Source organism: Clinocottus analis, unplaced genomic scaffold, assembly GCF_023055335.1.
Source record: "Clinocottus analis isolate CAN_PGR_092001 unplaced genomic scaffold, fCliAna1.0.p SCAF_15, whole genome shotgun sequence".
Classification (NCBI taxonomy): Eukaryota; Metazoa; Chordata; class Actinopteri; order Perciformes; family Cottidae; genus Clinocottus; species Clinocottus analis.
Window position 1 is genome coordinate 4,158,304 of NW_027175876.1, and position 19,649 is coordinate 4,177,952.

At 41.1% G+C, this 19,649-nt stretch overlaps 1 protein-coding gene and 1 long non-coding RNA gene across 2 annotated transcripts; both read left to right on the top strand.

The window, feature by feature from the left end:
* The first annotated feature begins 4 nt into the window (after window positions 1-4).
* Window positions 5-11,067, top strand: LOC137785569 (uncharacterized). Its single transcript, XR_011077520.1, has 3 exons — window positions 5-139; window positions 2,343-2,464; window positions 3,259-11,067. It is a non-coding gene; the product is annotated as an uncharacterized lncRNA (long non-coding RNA).
* Window positions 11,068-11,745: 678 nt separating this feature from the next.
* aldh8a1 (aldehyde dehydrogenase 8 family, member A1) lies at window positions 11,746-16,137 on the top strand. The gene is made up of 7 exons (XM_068576922.1): window positions 11,746-11,895; window positions 12,485-12,632; window positions 13,654-13,809; window positions 13,938-14,087; window positions 14,242-14,498; window positions 15,104-15,265; window positions 15,362-16,137. Exons 1-7 carry the CDS (start codon window positions 11,746-11,748, stop codon window positions 15,812-15,814), a joined length of 1,476 nt encoding a protein of 491 aa, XP_068433023.1. The 3' UTR covers window positions 15,815-16,137.
* Window positions 16,138-19,649: the final 3,512 nt, after the last annotated feature.

Here is a 19,649-nt window from a genome sequence, read left to right on the forward strand (position 1 = left end):
AATGTGCTGGTCTGTTTCGTCTTAGTGTTTCTACTGCTAAGATTTTCAGTCTTAGTTTATACATGAAGACCTCGCATGGAAAAATGTACGTGCGGTTAACAAGAAAGAGAAGATTCAACGACTGTTCAGCAAACATTTGGTTCGTATTCACTCGTTTTCTTTCGTCCCATTTCGATCATGGATGTGCTTTTCTCCACAATCTATCATGGCTACACCGGGCTGTTTCTTTTCCCCGCGAATGTTGTGTCTCCCAAACAGTGACCAGCCCTTTCAGTCGTGAGATCACATAGAGCCTTCTTTTTGTTTATCCAGGTTTCATATTATTTTTGAGTGAGGAAAAAGTAAAGTTGCCCAACGTGTTCATCATTTTATGTTGGTGGAGTTTAAAATGTGACCATGAGAGAGAGCGCTTAAAAATATACTGCGTTCAAATGAGCCCAAATCGCCGAGTAGTCTCAATTGCAATTTTGATTGCGCCTCTATTCAAGGTGTTACGGTACGGGGGCGGTACGCAGCGCCGAGAAGCAGAGCTCAAAAGCTCAAATGAAATAACGATATTCATATTCAAACGACACATCCTTAAACTTGTAAATTAAAAGTATATTGGCGTCTCGTTCAAACTGACCCCTGCTCTCATGGCCATGTGTATGGCCATGAGATTTTACTGTACAGTTTTGCAGAAAATTGACTTTAAAGTCAGCTTCATGACATAATGATATTCGTAACTTCACAATTTCCAATATTCAAACTGCTATAAAAACAGATCCTTACATTTGTAAAGAAAACTTATAACGCAGGCTTGTTCAAGCTGACCCCGGCTCTGTCTATGAGTACGAGATTGCCACGAGATTTTACTGTACAATTTTAGAGAAAAGTGACTTCAAAGTCAGCCCCAATGACATAATGATATTCATAGTGTCACAATTTCTAATATTCAAACTGCTATAAAAACATATCCTTAAATTTGTAATGTAATATTACAACGCAGTTTTGTTCAGGCTTTACTTGCTTTACTACAAGGCGTTACTACAAGTTTAAGGATTTGTTTTTATAGCCCTTTGTGAATTGTGAAGTTATGAATATCGTTGTTACATGTAAGCTGACTTTTGAAGTCAATTTTCTCAAACTGTACAGTGCCCCTGAACAAGACTGCGTTGTAATTTTACTGTAAAAATTTAGGGATCTGTTTTTATAGCTGTTTGAATATTGGGAAATTACTTTCGAATGCTTTTTGTGCTATCTAAGCCACCGTAGACCATCATACCGTAACACCAGGAGTAGACGGTCACTTATTTTCATGCGTGGGGCTCACTCAGCAAATGAGGGCTCCCTTGACCGCAGTTAAGAACGTGGGTGGGTGGTTTATCCACACCTGCGCTTCATTAGCTCAGATTAAACGCCTGGGTGCCGGCCAAAATCAAAGGTTGCCATGGTGATGACTTCAAAGAGACAGTTCTACTGGCTTGACATGTAAGCTCCTATTGCTCCGACATCAGACCTGGAGAGGAAAGATGACTTGATTAACAGATAATGTGGAAGGAGTGTCTGTAGGGTAAGAAATTGTGCTTTTGTGGCAAAGTGTAAAATATATCAGAAAGCTGAATCAAACTCTAATACTTTAAGATTTGTCATCTTTTTCCTTTTTTAAATGGTGTCTGTAGCTAATAGTAAGTATGCAGAACTATAAGTCGTTCAAAGTCGACGTTTAGGAGGATTTGTGGATTTTCTCCATTGAGAAAATGTTTTGGGAATATTGCACTGCAGTCAACAATATTAGAATAAGTTCAAATGCTTGAACAAGTCAATTTAACAGCATTAAAAACATTTAATATTTAGTTTACTTTCCAACTATTGTTCTTTGATTCTTTATTCAACTTATTAGTTAAAATGCTTCAACAATGAAGCATTCCAACATGTACGTTAAATCTATTCATACTTCATGTACATACTTAGTACTAAAGTACTAACTATTTAAAAAAAAGTTATTAAGCTTTTTATGATTTTTCTTAATGATTTTTATGAATGGGTTCAAGATTTGACAACTGTCTGTGTGGAAGAATTTCTCCTTGGGGATTAATAAAGTACTTTTCATTTTCATTCATTCAAGAATGAGCCCAAATCCCACTTGGGCAATGCATGAGACTAGTTTCTCCAGTCAAGAGATGTCTTAAACCACAGGCTTTTGTACCAAGTATTAAATACATTTCAGTAGGGCGTTCAATACTTTTTCTGTGTCATTCCATTTTATTACACTTTTTTACACTCTGAATACTTTCACCGCTATTAAACTGTGTTTCTATTTTTGGATGAGTTAACAAACTTTTAAAAATTGTTTAATTCAGGGTTGCACTTTACCAGCTGATGGGTGGGATGTCCAACTAAGATGGAGTGTAGGACCACAGTATGCAGTGTGGACCAGACCTGTTGGAGGAACTCCGAGCTCAGCTAAATCCTGTTTTATGAGGTATAATCCAAATAATGATTAAATCCTTATAGAACAGATCATAATTGCAATGTCCACAGATTACAATTCAAATTATGTGTGTTAATGTAACTCACTATAGAATAGGGAGCCTTTACTCTTATATTAACATGTAGTGTCAATGGGGGAGATGAGTCAGAATTTTTTTTGTACAAAGAGATTCCACAACGTATTGTAAAGATTGACTGCAAAAAACACTAGTGTGCAGGATGGGTGAGGTTGGCCACTGTCGCACAAAAACACCAAGAGGTTTTAAAGATGTGAACACCAGAAACAGCTGATTAGACAGAGTCTGCTTTGGTTGCTTTGCAGAGCTTCTGTCTCCTGAAAAGCATGTTAATCTTCTTTCAGGATGGAGTAAGTCGTCATTGTTGTGAGAGAGGGAGGGGCTTCTGAGACAGGCAGTTTTGGACATGCCCAGGCTCCTGCATCATATAGAAACTCAATGCAACCTCGGGTAACTTTAGCTGGAAGCTCCTGCATATTGCTGCTTGATAAAATAGTCAGTCTCATCTCTAGAGAAATGCTCATCACTTTATTGCAACTTTTTTCGGCCATAGTATTTTAATGATTAGATAGAATGATAAATCGTACAGCCAGGAAAATGTTAAGGATGTAGCGTAATCTTCACTCGAAGACAGAGAAACCAGAGACTAAAATGTTGAATATTGTAGCCTGTCAATTATTTCCTAATTAATACATTTAAATGATGTATAATTCCAGGCTAAAATATAGTGTTTAACATGCATTGTGTTTTTCTCCTGAACTATGTACAGGAAAGGAAGGGAAAGAAGAATAGATCACGTCATGGACAACATGGACACCTGCTGTCTGGAAGACCAAGAAAAGATGGCTTCTAACAAAGTATGGCAGTGGCGCATTATGTGTGGAAAGAAACATTCAGTACGTCTAGAACCATTCCATCACAGCAATAGAATAGGGTTGGATTTTAATGTTGCATCCAACACACAGAAACAAATGGACTTACAAGTAGTAACAAATGGTGTCATACTTGAGGTCTGTGACTTTGCTAAAACAGTAAACAAGAGTAAAGGGCATTTTATCACTAACATTCTGCAGAACAATTTTGATCTTGGGTTAGAAAATGAGAAACAGCTGACTGATTTTACTGCTCAAATTCTGCACAAAGCCAAACACCTGATTGAGAAACCTCCTAAAGATAAAAAAGAAGTTTTTACTCTCTTTGACACGTCATCAAAGCCAGAATGCAAAACCAACAATGGACTAAACATTGCGTCTGCAGAGCGTAAGACTGGAAGCTTTATGGTGGAGATGGATGATACTGATGACCATGGAGATGAATACACATGTTCACAAGCAGCATCCAAAGAATACATAAAGACAGAGAGTCTCTTGGAAGACATGGAAGGAGCACACAGTGACGACAATGATGATGAGGATGAATTTAAGGATTCAGGAGCAATGTCAGCAGAAGAACTGATGGAGGATGTTTCTCTCCCTAAGTTTCCTTATTGTGAAGGAATTTGTCTGAACCTTGATGTTGGGTCAAAACAAAGTCTAGATCCAGGTTTGTTGACAAAAGGCGTGATGCTAGAATTGGTACACTTCACCAAAATACTGACTGCTTCTTTCAGACTTATTGTTCTGAAGGTGCTGGAGCACAATTTTGAACTTGATCTCAAAAGTCAACAGGGAAAAAATCAAATTTGGTTCAGGATATTACACCTACTAAAAAGAAGAGATGCACTTATCACCACTGGTAGTGAGATAAGCATGGAGTTTATCAATGAGCCGTTTTCCTTCCAGACAAACTCCTTCATAGAAAGCAAAGGCTCAGCACTGTCCAATATGGAACTCCAGCAGAATCCATTTCAGGAAGTGACAATGAGAAGACGATCTGGTTTACAAAGTAAACGGGAAAAGGAGGCTACGTTAGCAATAAGTGAAAGGTCAAACAAAGTGTACAGAAGAGGAACGTCTAAAGACATGGAGACAAACACACTCTCTCAACACACTGAATTGTGTACCACTCGAACAGCAGAAGAAGATCATTGTCAAACTGATTCTATATCAGAGTTTAAGCTAAACTCCCACACCGGCAATGAATGTGACAAAGAACAGGAGGAAATACAAATGGAGAACTACCACACTTGTCCTCAAAGAGAGACTATTTTAGACTCGGACAAAGTCACAAACCCTGGCAATGGAAATTACAAAAGTTGTTCACTGAGCTCAGGCAGCTCCAGAGAATCAGAAGCAAGTTGTCGGAAGGTTTGCTCGCCTTTCCTAGTCCTGACCAACATTTCATCTAGTTTGCCAATTGTCAATGCAAATACCAAGTCAATAATATCTCAACCTGATGAAAGAAGACTTGGTGCAGGTGAAGAACAAACACAGACTCTAAAAAATGCACCAAACAAATGTGAAAATGAACCAGAAGATTTGGGAACAGAGAACAACATGTGGAAGTTGCGTGCTAACCGTGTCAAACAAATCCTCTCTGCAAAAGAATTTGGTCCATTTAAGAAGTCCAAGAAGTTTGGCCTTGAATTCAACATTGGATTTGGTCCAAAGCAAAACTTCAGTGTCGACTCTCTCACTGATTGTATTCTGCTTGAAATAGTTAAATTTGCCATAGCAATAAATGCATCCCAACAGAATTTCATCATGGAGATTCTTGAGTACAACTTTGACGTCGGTCTGCAGAGTGAATACCAGAGAAATGTTTTCACACGTGAAATTATGAATAGAGTAGGACAACTTAAAGATTGTGAAGATGCAGTAAAATTCTCAAAAGAGGTCTTTAAACTTCATGGTCCCATACCATCAATAAGTATGGCAAATCAGAGTGTGGCCAATGTCAACACTGAACTCAACAGCATATCGAGGATGGAGGAGTGTGATGTTGCCTGTGGGATTCCTCCTCATTCACAGGCTGAAACTCCAGAAGATATTTTTCAGAAATGCGTGAATCTTTATCCCTTCTGCAAGGAGATTAGTCTGAAACTACATGTTAACAATACTCGACCAAATAAGAAACTGGATATAAACAAACTAACCTATGGAGCAATGACTGAAGTGACAAGCTTTGCAGAAAAGTTGTGTGGAACATTTGAACAGATTTGTGTTGACATCCTAAAACACAATTTTGATTTGCAATGTAGAGATACTGACACTGTCAGAAGTATTGTTGCACGAATTCCTGTTGTAATTGAGAGAAAGAATCTATCATTAAACTATGTTACATTTCGCAAGAGAATACGGGCTATGAATAATACTTCCGCATTAAAGGTACAATTGGATTTCCAGAACAACCCAAATTCTGATGCAGCTAGTGCTGGTTCTTCGCATTCTGCAATCATAGACATAGAAGATGTAAACAGTTCCCCTGATATCGACCGCCAAAGTGAGCTCAATTCAAAGCTGTGGCAATTGAGGGAGAATCAAATTCAGCAAATCCTCTCAATACCTCATGAAGAAAATTGTCCACTTTATTCTTACTCAAGATGTAAGAAAGTAGGCATTGATTTCAATGTAGGATCTGGAGTAAAACAGAATCTTAATCCCAAATTACTAACCAATGGCGTCATGGTTGAACTTCACACTTTTGCCACAACTCTACTCTCAGCCCAAAAGTATTTCATCACAGAGATACTGGGGTATAATTTTCATCTTGATTTGAACAATGAGTTGTATCGCTGTGACTTTGTACAGAAAACTATGAATAGAATTAGACATATGAACAGGATGACAAAAAGCAGAATCCCTCGAAATAAAATGCTGTTTGACCTCCCTGACACAAAGTGCAAACCAAAACCTGCCCATTGGAGAATTAATTATTGCCCCAAATGCTATCAAGTCAGAAATCACAAGAATCGTCAAGATGTATCTGGCTCTGGTCCCATGCATCATCCTCGTCCACGAACCATGACTGATGCAGGCTCTGCTGATGCAAGCTGCTCTGCACAAAAGCCAGCAAAGGATCCGTCCTCTACCTTCTCAGGAATAGAGGAGATGATAATGGACGGCTACCCTCTCTGCAAGGAAATAGGTTTGAGCCTGTGTGTGGACAAAGACCAGCCAAAAGACAAGCTTGACATGCATTTATTGACACAGGGGGTTATGAAGGAAGTGGCTCATTATGCCAAAAAAATATGTGGAATAAAAAACAAGATCATTAATGATGTCCTTCAACACAACTTCAACATTGACATGCAGTGTCAGGAAATAAATCCTTTATTGCCCTCACATAAAGTGATGAGACAAAATGACGACTGGCTCAGTGAAGTATTTGATATTCAACGTTTGTTGAATAAACAACCTGGAAATGAACATAAAATTAAACGAACGGCTACCACGCATGGAAATGAATTGAAGAAAACCATCAAAAAAAGAAAGTTGGCACCGCAAACACTGAAGAAAATGGCAAAGACAAATCCTCTCAGTAAAGGAAGTCGCTTTTCCATTTCCACTAAAAGTAGTTTGACACCAGGAGAAAAAGAGAAACTGGACTTTAAGCAAATTGACAAATCTGTTTGTGACATGGACCAAGAGGAAATGGCACCAGATAACGACTACACTCGTCCTCTAGGAGAGTCTGATCTAGACTCAGATGAACTCACAGACTTGGAAAACTCTGGCAATGAAGATAACTTATGCAACCCAAAACATTCACTGAGCTCAGACATTTTTTGTTTACCAATTGTAAACTCAAATCTGAACCCATGGTTTGCAGGCCAATCTGATGAAAGAATGCTTGATGGAGGTGAAGAACAAACACAGACTCTAAGTAATTCACCAAACAAATGTGACATGGAACAAGAGGAATTTGGAACAGAGAACATGTGGAAATTGCGTGCAAACCGTGTAAAACAAATCCTCTCTGCAGAAGAGTCCAGTCTTTTTCGTCAGTCCAAGAGGTTTGGCCTTGAATTCAACATTGGATTTGGCCCTAAGCAAAACTTCAGTGTTGACTCTCTGCTTAATTCTTTACCCTTCGATATTGCAAAATTTGCCATAGCAATGAATTCATCCCAACAGAATTTCATCATGGAGATTCTTGAGTACAACTTTGACATCAGCCTGGAGAGTGAATACCAGAGAAATGTTTTCACATGTGAAATTATGAAGAGAGTAGGACAACTGAAAGATTGTGATGATGCGGTCAAATTCTCAAAAGAGGTCTTTGAACTATATGGTCCCATACCATCAATAAGTATGGCAAATCAGAGTGTGGCCAGTGTCAACGCTGAACTCAACAGCATATCGAGGATGGAGGAGTGTGATGTTGCCTGTGGGTTTCCTCCTCATTCACAGGCTGAAACAGAAGAACATATTTCTCAGAAGTGCGTGGATCTTTATCCCTTCTGCAAGGACATTAGTTTGAAGTTAAATGTAAACAATACTCGACCAACTAAGAAACTGGATATCAACAAACTGACCAATGGAGCAATGACTGAAGTGACAAACTTTGCAGAAAAGTTGTGTGGAACATTTGAGCAGATTTGTGTTGACATCGTAAAACACAATCTGGATCTTGAGTCACAATGTGGAGACTCTGACCTCGCCAGAAGTATTGTTGCACGAATTCCTGCTGTGCTGGAACAAAAGAAACTATCAAGATATATAAAAAGCTACTTGATTATTAAGGACTTCAGAAGATTATCCACAAGCATGATACTGGATTCCCAGAACAACCCAAATTCAGATGCAGCTAGTGCTGGTCCTTCGCAAGCTGCAATCCTAGACCAAGATGTAAATAGTTCCCCTGGCACAGGGCACCAAAATGAATTTGAATTAAAGTTGTGGCAATTGCGGGACAATCATATTCAGCAAATCCTCTCAATACCTCATGAAGAACAATGTCCATTGTATTCTTACTCTAGATGCAAGAAATTAGGCATTGATTTCAATTTAGGATTTGGAGTAAAACAGAATCTTGATCCCAAATTACTGACCAATGGCGTCATGGTTGAACTTGGTACTTTTGCCGTAGCGCTACGCTCAGCCCAAAAGTATTTCATCACAGAGATACTGGAGTATAATTTTCATCTTTATTTCAACAACCAGCTGTATCGCAGTGCCTTTGCAGACAAAACTCTTGCAAAAAGTAGGATATTGCTAAATAAACAAGATAAAATGAGTGCAAAGTTCAGATCTGAAATGGGAAAACAGTTTAAACTCCCTGACACGTGGTGCACGCTAAACCATGACCTTGTGAGGAGTTTATATTGCCCCAAATGCTATCAAGTCAGAAATCAGGAGAATCGTCAGGATAAATCTGGCTCTGGTCACATGCATCGTCCTCGTCCACATACCATGACTGATGCAGGCTCTGCTGATGCAAGCTGCTCTGAGCAAAAGCCAGCAAAGGATCCGTCCTCTACCTTCTCAGCAATGGAGGAGATGCTAATGGATGCCTACCCTCTCTGCAAGGAAATGGGTTTGAGCCTGTGTGTGAACAAAGACCAGCCAAAAGACAAGCTTGACACCGAAGTATTGACAGACGGGACTATTGCTGAAGTGGCTAGTTTTGCCAAAAGATTGTGTGGAACAAAATATGCGATCATTAATGATGTCCTTCAACACAACTTCAACATTGGAATGCAGGGCCCAGATGTAAACCCTGCAATGCAGTTCCACAGAGGGATAAAACATAACAAAGGCTTGCTCTTCTCACTCAATGAAGTATTTGTTATTCAACCATTACTTATCAGTCAACCTAGAATTGTATGTAACAAGATTCCGACAGAGGTTGTGCGTAAAAATGAATGGATGGAAAGTATCCAAAAAAGAAAGCTGGCACTGCAAACAAAAGTGAAAACAGACACACTTCCAAGTGTTGCAAAGAAATTGCGGAAAAAAACTCTGTCTCGAGTGAACGGTTATCCCATTTGCACAAAGATAGGTTTGGATCTAGACGTGACATCTAAATCAGGAGAGAAAGAAAAACTGGACTTGGAGCAATTGACGAGAGCTGTTGTGTTTGAGATACATAAATTTGCAATGCGTAAACGAAGATCCTATATTCCACAAACTGTGTATGAGATCCTCGACTATAACTTTGATATTAGCTCACAACATCACAGAAGATGGGAATTTTCAATAACTACTGCATCCTTAGTTAACAATATGTTCAAGTCATATCAGAAATATAAAAATAACCCAGACAAGGTCTTCAAGTTGCCATTTGTGTTTGATCGCTCTGCTTCACGAACAATTGGGGAGAAAACACAGAAAAGGAAATGTACCAAGAATCTCAGCGAAGTTCCTCCCAAGAAAACGAATAAGGGTCATTTTGTGCAACAAGCGAGATTCCAGTCGGATGAAAATCGTGTGCATTTTCTCGATGGTGCCAAAATGAACGAGAAAACTCTTTTTCAAAATGAGGACGCCGTGTTCCCTACAGATCTGTGGACGGTTGTGCATTTAAATGGGAGTGAAATGGGTGCAGGTTGTGGCGGTCTTCTTCAGGGAAACCTTCAGATAAAAGAAGAGGAATATGACCCACGTTATCGGAATATGAATCCAGAACCAGACACGGAGAAACAAGGTTATCCACTTCATGATGACGTCAAAACAGAGTCAAGTGCTTCAGAGGCCGAGCCCTTAGTCCCAGACGAACCTACAGAACTCCTTGAAAATAGTTTTCTCAAATCAGAAAATGAGAATCTTCAGAGTTTGCTGGCTGAACCACAAGGATGTGATGCATCTCCAAACACTGACGGGACCATCAAAACTGAACAGGACACTGAGGATGTGAACTATTTAGTCCCAGTTGAAGCAGCAGGGTGCCTGGGATACTCCATGGTAATCATAGGTGAGTGCGATGAGAGCACATTGATCAAAGAAGAGCAAGACAATGTTTGACTCACAAAGTTCTGGAGTTCACAAAAAGGAAGTGGGCATCTAACAGGAAAAAGTTCCTTAATGTTCTGGTCTAGAGTCTACACGAGAGACATGTTTGTTTTCTACTAAACGGATGCTGTTTGCTGCCTTCATTGCTATGAAAACCTCTTTCATGTTACGGGTAAATGTAGATTATGACTTAATTCGAATTACTTTTACAAAGCTTCCTCAAAACAATGGAGGCTCAAAAAGATGGAAAGATCTGACTAAAATGTTTCAGTGCATGAACTGTCAGTATTCATGGTTTAAAGCTTTGTTTTCAAATGTTGTTTTTTGGTCTTTTCTTTTCCTCTGTGGTGAGCCTAGGTCAAGTTTGTAAACATTTGTATATTGATCTTTTGACTCTGACCTTCACTCACTGGATTGCAGATTCTTGTATGTATTTTTTCAATTATGTTTATTTTCTTGTTCTACCACGTTACATGCTACTAGTGCCTTTTCTGACCTCAAACCTTAAGTCATTCAATTCTATTATTTTTTTCAACTGGGAGTAAACAAATTCTTATGTAAATGTGAGATTTCTTACCAAAACTCTCAATTGAAGCTGTGATGTACAAATGTAAAGATGAATCTGTCAGTTCTTTTGTCATATTTGATGTACACTACAGAAAGGAGAAACCTGGGGTTTTTTTTTTCTATTAATGTATTGCACATTTCTATTTTAGTAGACTATATAAAAAACTATTTTGAAAGCATCCTGTCTACCTCTATGCTGTCTTTTTATACTATGAACGTGTAATAGGTTTGCGACTCATGATTATTTGCTTGGTTTTGTATTTTTTGTTGTTTTTCAAATATTCATATATATTATATAAATATTCATTTTGCTCAGATTAACCAGTAAAGATATAGATATTTGTTTTCCATAAGCACCAAAAAATTCAACGTCTCTTTGTGTTAAGTATCATAGTTTCAAAATGGACAAATATTGTTGAAATTGTTATTTTTCTTATTTATTTTTCGTTTTTGATTGACCTCAAGCAGCCGAGCTCTGAACGACGCCGTCTGGGAGAGATTAAAAGTGCAGCACTTGTTTGCAGCAGTGATAAGACCCTCCCAATACAAAAAATAATGCAGTTAATGCATTATAAAATAATTAACGAATTGGAGAGACTTCGCCCAGTCCTAACTTATATACCTTGAAACTTGCTCTGATGTTGTTGCTCTTATCAGCATTTGAAACCTTGATGCCTAACCAGGGCCTTTAGAGAATAATTAATCTCCCCAGCAGCATAACCATGGTGCACTTTATTGTGAAACGTGACCCAAGAGGCCGCTATGAAGTGGGAGGAGCAGAAGCCAAATGTAACTTCTCTCGACTGACACACATGAGCGACATCACCTGCAGCAGCGGTCTCCCTCGCATAGCAGCCATGACGAACACCTCGGAGAAGAAGAGCTCGTACCTGGTCCTGGAGAACTTCATAGGAGGGCGGTTCGTCCCCTGTCGGAGTCACATCGACTCCTACGACCCGTCCACCGGAGAGGTGTACTGCAGGGTGCCCGACAGCGGGCCGGAGGAGGTGGGTCGTCCTCTACAGACAGCCGAGGCTCGAGCGCAATATTGATAAGTTGTGTCTTTCTGCAGTGGTCGCACATGTTTGTATATGTGTAGGTTTATGTGTTGGTGGCTGCACATTCCTCTCAGTGCACTCCGTCGACATGCCCATGTTTGGCACTGGTATCTGTCATGTGTGACTTGGGGTTAAGCATTTTCATACTGTGTTCCAATTTTTGTGCACTTTTATTGATCACAAAATGATCTTATCAGCTATACAAAGGTTGTTTTTTTATTGCAAGGATATTGAACTGGATTGTTTTTCTTCTTTTTTTCCCCCCTCTCCACAGCTACTGCATTTGAACCAGATTAGCATTTTGCCCACTTTCTTGCAGATGTTTCATGAAATGAAAAAAGACTTACACACTTATGTGTCATATATATGTACTTGTTGAATGTGCAGGTGGTGGTGTTGCATGTTCAGCGTGCATAGTCGGAGGGAAGCACCTTTGCTCTTTACATAGTCAACAATTAAGTAGTCACCAAATGTCAATAAACCTTGGGGCATTCAGGCAGACCAATGTGCGTATTTCTCAGTGCTCCATTGCCTTCAGGTGGGCGCGGCCGTGGCGGCGGCTAAAGAAGCTTTCCCCGGATGGTCCGCCCGCAGCCCGCAGCAGCGCGCGGAGGTCCTCAACAAGCTGGCCGACCTGATCGAGGCGCAGCTCGAGGAGTTCGTCCAAGCGGAGTCCAGAGACCAAGGTGTCTAATACAGTTTTTTTTTACACATGTGGCATCAACTCAAAGACTCTAATCCAAATGAACACAACTGCATGTTCAGATCCTTGAATTTCAAAACCTCTTTATGCAGTTTTGTTCAAGTGCAGACGACTGATGACATTTGCATGGCTTCAACTGGCACACATTTTGTTATTTATATACCAGCCGGACAGATCTATTAATTATTTGGTTTAGAAAACATCAGAACGGTCCACAACCAAACCAAGTGCATTCAGTTTCCAAAAGATGAGATAAATGCAGCAAATTTTCACATTTAAGAAACTGGAACCATTCAATGTTTGACTTTTCTTCTTCTTGAAAATGTTCTCATACAATTCATCTATCTTGTATATAAAAAACATGGCATTCCAGTTATGTGGGCATCGTTATAAAGAATAAAGTGGAAAAAAAGGGATATACTCTAAATACTTCTGAATGCTTCTGTGTTTATAGCACAACTACTAATTATAATAATATAAATACAAAAATGCATGACTGAGTGAACAACATACGACATCTATTTGCACTTCTTGCGTTTCTGGGAGAGGGATGTGCGCCTGAACGTTTCTCGCCTCTTTTTTTTTTCCTGTTCCAGTTTGACAGGATATTGTGTGCTGTACAGATTATAAAGCCCTCTGAGGAAAAGTTGTGATCTTGGGCTATAGAAATACATTAAATGCTTTTGCTATTTATTTATACTTGTACCAGTAGAGAGAATAAACCGTTGCCAGAGGAAACAGGATCATCAAATGGCATCATTAAAATCAAAAGAGCATGAAAGTACCGACCAAATGTAATGGTAATCCATGTAGATGATGAGATATATTGTCTACTAAAATCACATTTGGCCTGAGGGTGGCACTAGAGGAAAGCTCAAGCATTGTCCAAAAAATAAACAGGGACGACGACACCGGGGTCATTCATCAAACACTGATTGGAAAAAATATGGATATCTGACTTTCAGTATTATTCTCTTAAATTCTATATCTTTGTTACGTTACAGGTAAAACAGTAACATTTGCACGGACTGTGGACATTCCCCGCTCCGCGTACAACTTCCGTTTCTTCGCGTCATCGGTGCTCCACCACACCACCGAATGCAGCCAGATGGACCACATGGGCTGCCTGAGCTACACCGTCCGCAGCCCCGTGGGAGTGGGTGAGAGCTCACTGTGTTTGCATTAAAACCCCTTCCATTTGTGTTTTGAAAGTGCTTTTAAAACCGTGTTGTCGTGGTGTGTGCGTGTGTGTGTGTGTGTGTGTGTGTGTGTGTGTGTGTGTGTGTAGCTGGTCTGATCAGCCCCTGGAATCTCCCCCTGTACCTTCTGACCTGGAAGATTGCCCCTGCAATCGCTACAGGCAACACAGTGGTGGCCAAACCCAGCGAGATGTCCTCCGTGACTGCCTGGATGATGTGCAAGTTGATGCAGCAGGCTGGTAGGACTCCAGCACCCACAATGCATTAGCGATCCGCTGATATATATATATATATATGCACAGAAGTTGGCACAAACGTTACAATTCTGCATATTTCTACACTAACTTTATTAAAAGTGAGTCCACAATAATGCAGAGCTGTCTGTCTCTGCAGGTGTTCCTCCTGGAGTGGTCAACATCGTTTTTGGCACTGGCCAGAGAGCAGGCGACGCCCTCGTCGGCCATCCCGACGTCCCGTTGGTCTCTTTTACTGGTTCCACAGCAACTGCCCAGTGCATCACAGAGCGGAGCGCCCCGTACTGTAAGAAGCTCTCACTGGAGCTCGGGGGTAAAAACCCTGCCGTTATCTTTGCTGACGCGAACCTGGACAAGTGCATCGAGACCACAATTCTCTCCAGCTTTAATAATCAGGTCAGAGAAAAGTTTTAGGAAGAGTTTTAACACTCTATTGAAGACTGTTGGTTACTTTTACGATTGCCGTTGTGATTCGTTTTGTATGTTGCAAGACTGGCACCACAAAGTGGTGGGGAAATCAACCGTTTTCATCAAATTAGATTGAAAATGTATAATGGAATATGATCCACATAAGCACATATCAACTCAGAGTGTAGTTTCAGTTCTTTATGTAACATTTTGCTCAGTTGTACTTAGTTCAAAGCTTGTGAAGGGACATTAAGTAAAAAAAAAAAGCATATCAACTAAGGCTGAAGGAATAGTTTCACATTTTGAGAAATACACATTCATGAAGGCTCTGCTCAACGTGGTCTTCATCTGTTTTTAATCTTTAAAGCCCTCGTAAGCATGTTTTGAAAAGCAATTAGTTTGATTATTAATACAATATTTATGTAAATGAAATGAAGTCCTTCACTCGATGCAGTTCTGTGGCGCTATGCGACAAGGATGCAGTTCTACGATTTGTCCACATGGGGGAGATCACGGTCCACATTTTGTCATGAGGCAAATTTTTGTTAAAACAATGTCCTGAACAACCTTTTTCCCTTCCCTCCTCATCCCAGGGAGAAATCTGCTTGTGTACCAGCAGGATTTACGTAGAGAAGAGTATTTACTCTGAGTTCCTGAAAAGGTTTGTGGCTGCAGCGAAGAAGTTCAAGACCGGCGTGCCCTCTGACCCCAGCAGCAACAACGGAGCGCTCATCAGCAAAGAGCACCTTGAGAAGGTAAAACTGTCGAATGGCGTGAAGGGAAAATGTTTCCTTCATTCACAATGCTTGTGGTCTTTAAGTTGAAACCCCTCTTTGTCTCGATCCCCTCAGGTCCGAAGCTTCGTAGCGCTCGCCAGATCTGAAGGCGGCGTCGTGCACTGCGGCGAGGGGGTCGATCAGCTGGACCTCCCCGAGCGCAACGCCAACGGGTACTTCATGCCGGCCACCGTCATCACCGGCGTATCCGAAAGCTCCCGCGTCATGCAGGAGGAGATCTTCGGCCCCGTCACCTGCGTTAGCCCCTTTGACACGGAGGAAGAGGCCATTTCCAAGGGCAACGGCGTGCGCTACGGCCTGGCCGCCACCGTGTGGTCCGGCGACGTGGGGAAGGTTCACCGGGTGGCCAGGCAGTTACAATCGGGTCTGGTGTGGACCAACTGCTGGGGGGGGAGAGATCTGAACCTGCCCTTTGGAGGGATGAAGCACTCTGGTGTTGGGAGGGAGGGAGGGAAGGATTCCTACCACTTCTTCACCGAGGTGAAGACGATCACGATCAAGCACTGAGGGAGGAAAGGAAGATGGAGAAAGTTTGTTGAGGCTTTGTTTAATCTCTTTTGGCAACGCCTAGAAAATGTAAATTCCTTGTGAAATGTAGATTCCCGGAGCCTGTAATTAAGTCACTTTTAATAGAACACAAGAGTCAGAGAAAGTCACAGTGGAACAAAACATATGCTGAAACAAACAGAGTGTGTGTGTGTGTGTGTGTGTGTGTGTGTGTGTGTGTGTGTGTGTGTGTGTGTGTGTGTGTGTGTGTGTGTGTGTGTGCCACACAAACAGACAAAAAAAAAGAATCATAATATAAACCTAAATCAGGTTCTGGTGAAGCAGGTAGCAGATCTTTGTCAAATCAACTTTACGACTGAACTGATGTATTTCTTTAGCTGTTCTGTAAAAAAATAAATCAATGAAAATTCTCTAAATGAATGCCACCTGTAGTTCATTCGAGTTTTTATGGTTGTTTTCCTAACGTGTTTTCTGTGGAATGCCATAAATCTTCAGTGTTTTGTGACATTCGTCAAGAAGAGAAGTCAGATTCCAGGTCTGTTTGAAGTAAACAGACCTGCCAACTGACTAACATTCACGTTAATATGTTTTAGATTTCTATCAGCACATGTTCATGTGTACGGTGATGACTGTCCTTTAAACACTCGGGCAAAGTCTGCTCGGTTTTATAATGTTTCACGTCATATATCTACTGAAACCGAACCGTTTTTACATCGAGCTGTTTTTACGTCTGACCTGCTGACGTCAGAGAAGTGAATGAATGCCAAACTGTCCCGTGGTTTCGGTTAGACAGCAGACATGTTTGCAGAGAGGAACATGCACTGGATGACCCAGCCGACGCGAGCGAAGAGGCGCCAAACGCAAAGCACAGCTGATGGAGTCGTCGTTAGTTTAGCAGGTAGTCGGTCATAAAACTAAGACAAATGACCATTTTGATCTGATTGTGGTTCTATATGAACAGTCAGGGGATCACAAAAACTAGTACAGTTCATGAGACGTGAACGTTTGTACCAAATGTACGGGCAGTGCAAAGGATTGCTGTGATATTTCAGTGTTGGGCTGCAATCATGTCAACGATTTTACAAGTGTTGCAGTTTGAAGTCGTATTTTGCGCATTTCCTTTTTGAGAATCTTCAAAAAGGTGAATCCTTATTAAAAATGATTGGTGTCCCAAGGACTCTTTAAATGTTAGGTTACTGAAGTGACTTGAAAGCCGGGGCTCGCGGGTTGAAAGAAACATTTAAGTAATCAAAAATCTGCCAACCGACGGCTGCTTTCAGCTTCCTCCTGATTTGTGTCGTCTTTTCCAGCACACTTTATCAAACGTGTCTCCTCACCTGGCTAATGATCTGATCCTGATTGAATGCAGTGTGAGATGAGCGACTGTGCAATGCGCCTTGCATGCATTATGTGCGTGTGTGTGTGTGTGTGTGTGCTTGATGCCCTCTGCTCCATCTGAGCCCTCAGCTTTTAGGAAAAGACGCGCCCAATCTGTAACGCGTGTGTGCAAAATCACGTCCATCGTGAAGTGTATGTGACATTTACCACACTGTGTGTGCGTGTGTGTGTGTGTGTGTGTGTGTGTGTGGGTGGGTGGGTGTGTCCGTCCCACCCTCTGTGTTTTGGCTTGGGGAATGGGCATTGTGCTATGTCACGCTGCATGATTGCATACACACATCCGCGCTGCTGGGCCTTCCTAGAACATAGCGTGTGATGAAATGGATGCCACCCAATGCTTTCAGGTTAAGAGGTCGGAAGTGGCGTTTTTTTTTGTTTTTTTTTATTGGACCAGCAATTCAAAAGCCCAAATCTTACAAACGGAATGGGAACAAAGTCGGCACTTATTTCATTTTCCTCCGTTTCCGCCCTTTTGCCGTGATTTATCTTTCATCTCCCCCCTCCTTGTGGATGTTTCATTGAGAAGGAAAAGGCTCATTGAAGCTGTACGTGACTTTGAGGACAGGCCCGCTGGCTTCAGCCAAACCAAGCATTTAGCGCTCGCCTCACTTATCGGGTACTAGAAGAAATGAAAATAGAGCATCCTTCCATTTTATAACCACAAGGAAACTGCAATATCTGGCCCGCCAGAATATATAAAGGATATGTTTTCTTACTGCCTGCAGGGATGTGATAGGCTTCATGCAGAGGGCCGTCTCATTGATATGTATGTGGAAAAGAACACTTAAAGCCAAGAGCTGCTTTCTCTCTGCTATTGGCCAAGTCTGTGAAATGTTATCTTTTTAAGTGTTTTAATTATAATGTACACACAGGAACATTTGATTTTGTGTGAGTGTGAGTGTGGGAGAGAGAGAAAGATCAGATAGAGACAAGAGAAAGAGCAACAGACAGAGAAAACCTGGCTCATTATGTTTCCTTTTGTCCTAGATTTTGCAGATTGACAGCTTTGTTTACGTGTATCACTTTAACTACCAACCTCGTCCATTATGACATCTCAAATTACAGGCTTTGGGCTTTGTCGTTGAAAAGAAAGGTCTTTCTTCGTCTTCTGAGCCACAAAGTCAGTGGGTTCCAGTCTTTCTATCTCTTTCCTTTATCCTGGCTGTGGTATTTCTTTCTCTTTTTTTTCTCATTTTCTTTGTTTTTTGAATGCCATGTTTCACACACAATGGGCTTGCTCGTTCCCACCACAAGCCTCACCTTCTCTCGGCAGGCCCCCGTCACATTTGGGTTTGGGATTTTTCCACAGCGGGCGGCCTTGGTTTTGTGGTAGATAAGCCCCGAGATGAAGCAGAGACCTGAGAAAATGCTGCAGTTCCAGCAGGTTAAGCAAACTCAGTGTCTGCATGGAGGGACTAAGAGAGTTACTCGGCTTCAGAGGGCTAAATGTCTGCAGCTGCATGTCAATCTCTGGTAGCTGCCTTATTTTCACCCGTCTGAAATGACAGCTAAAGCTCGATAGTGCCACATGCAGTACCTTAAAGGGGAAATGTTCAAAGAACATGACAAGGCAGTGAGTGACAAGCTGAGTCATAGTGAGATAAAACCTTGCACTCTTAAAGAGCATTACATTCAAATATGTGTTACTGCATTATGCTGCATTTAGCTATTAGCCTGGAAATCAACGGAAATAGGTTGTTGTACGTTGCTCTGTGATTTGGCCAAGATTTTGAGGTCTAAACGATTTTTTAAACCTATTATTCAGCAGCCGGCAAATATTGACCCTCTGCTTTTGGTCTACCAATTACTGAGGGAAAGATCTGATTCGGTAGACGCTCCACACGAGCTGGAAGCTATACTTTTGTCTGCCGTCCTCGTCCACGTCCACGTATCTAACGAAATGAACTCATCCACGAACAGATTTTAATAGAAAAGGTCGTGGAAGAATTATGGCATATTTGGGCTTTTGATGAAAATCAACACAAAAAAAATGATCAGCAGACAAAAATAACATTACTGAGGTAGACTGTTGTCGGGGTAAAAAATGTGCTGCCTGTTGTCTAAATGTGGCCATAGATTGCGAGCCCACTTTTCGGCATTACGGTTCAACTCCCCAGGCAGCAATGATTCATGCTTGAATAAATAGTTTGTCTATCTTGAAGTGCTTCCCTGCTCATTAGCTTTCTGGTATTTGGCCGTTGGGAATTCTCTGAGGAAGAGCTAGTGAGTATCTCATTCTCTCAATAACAATACGCAGCAACAGATACAGAAGGATCCGATGACATTAAACTGAGCTGTGATGGAGCTGGATGTGGAGTTGTCCTCGTCAAAGCGTCTCAGAGCTCCGAAACGTTTGTGCGCTCTCGCTATCACGTCCTCCTCCGTCGACTTTTGGCGTCTACAAAAAAAACAACAATGAATAGTCCTTTTGCGGCAG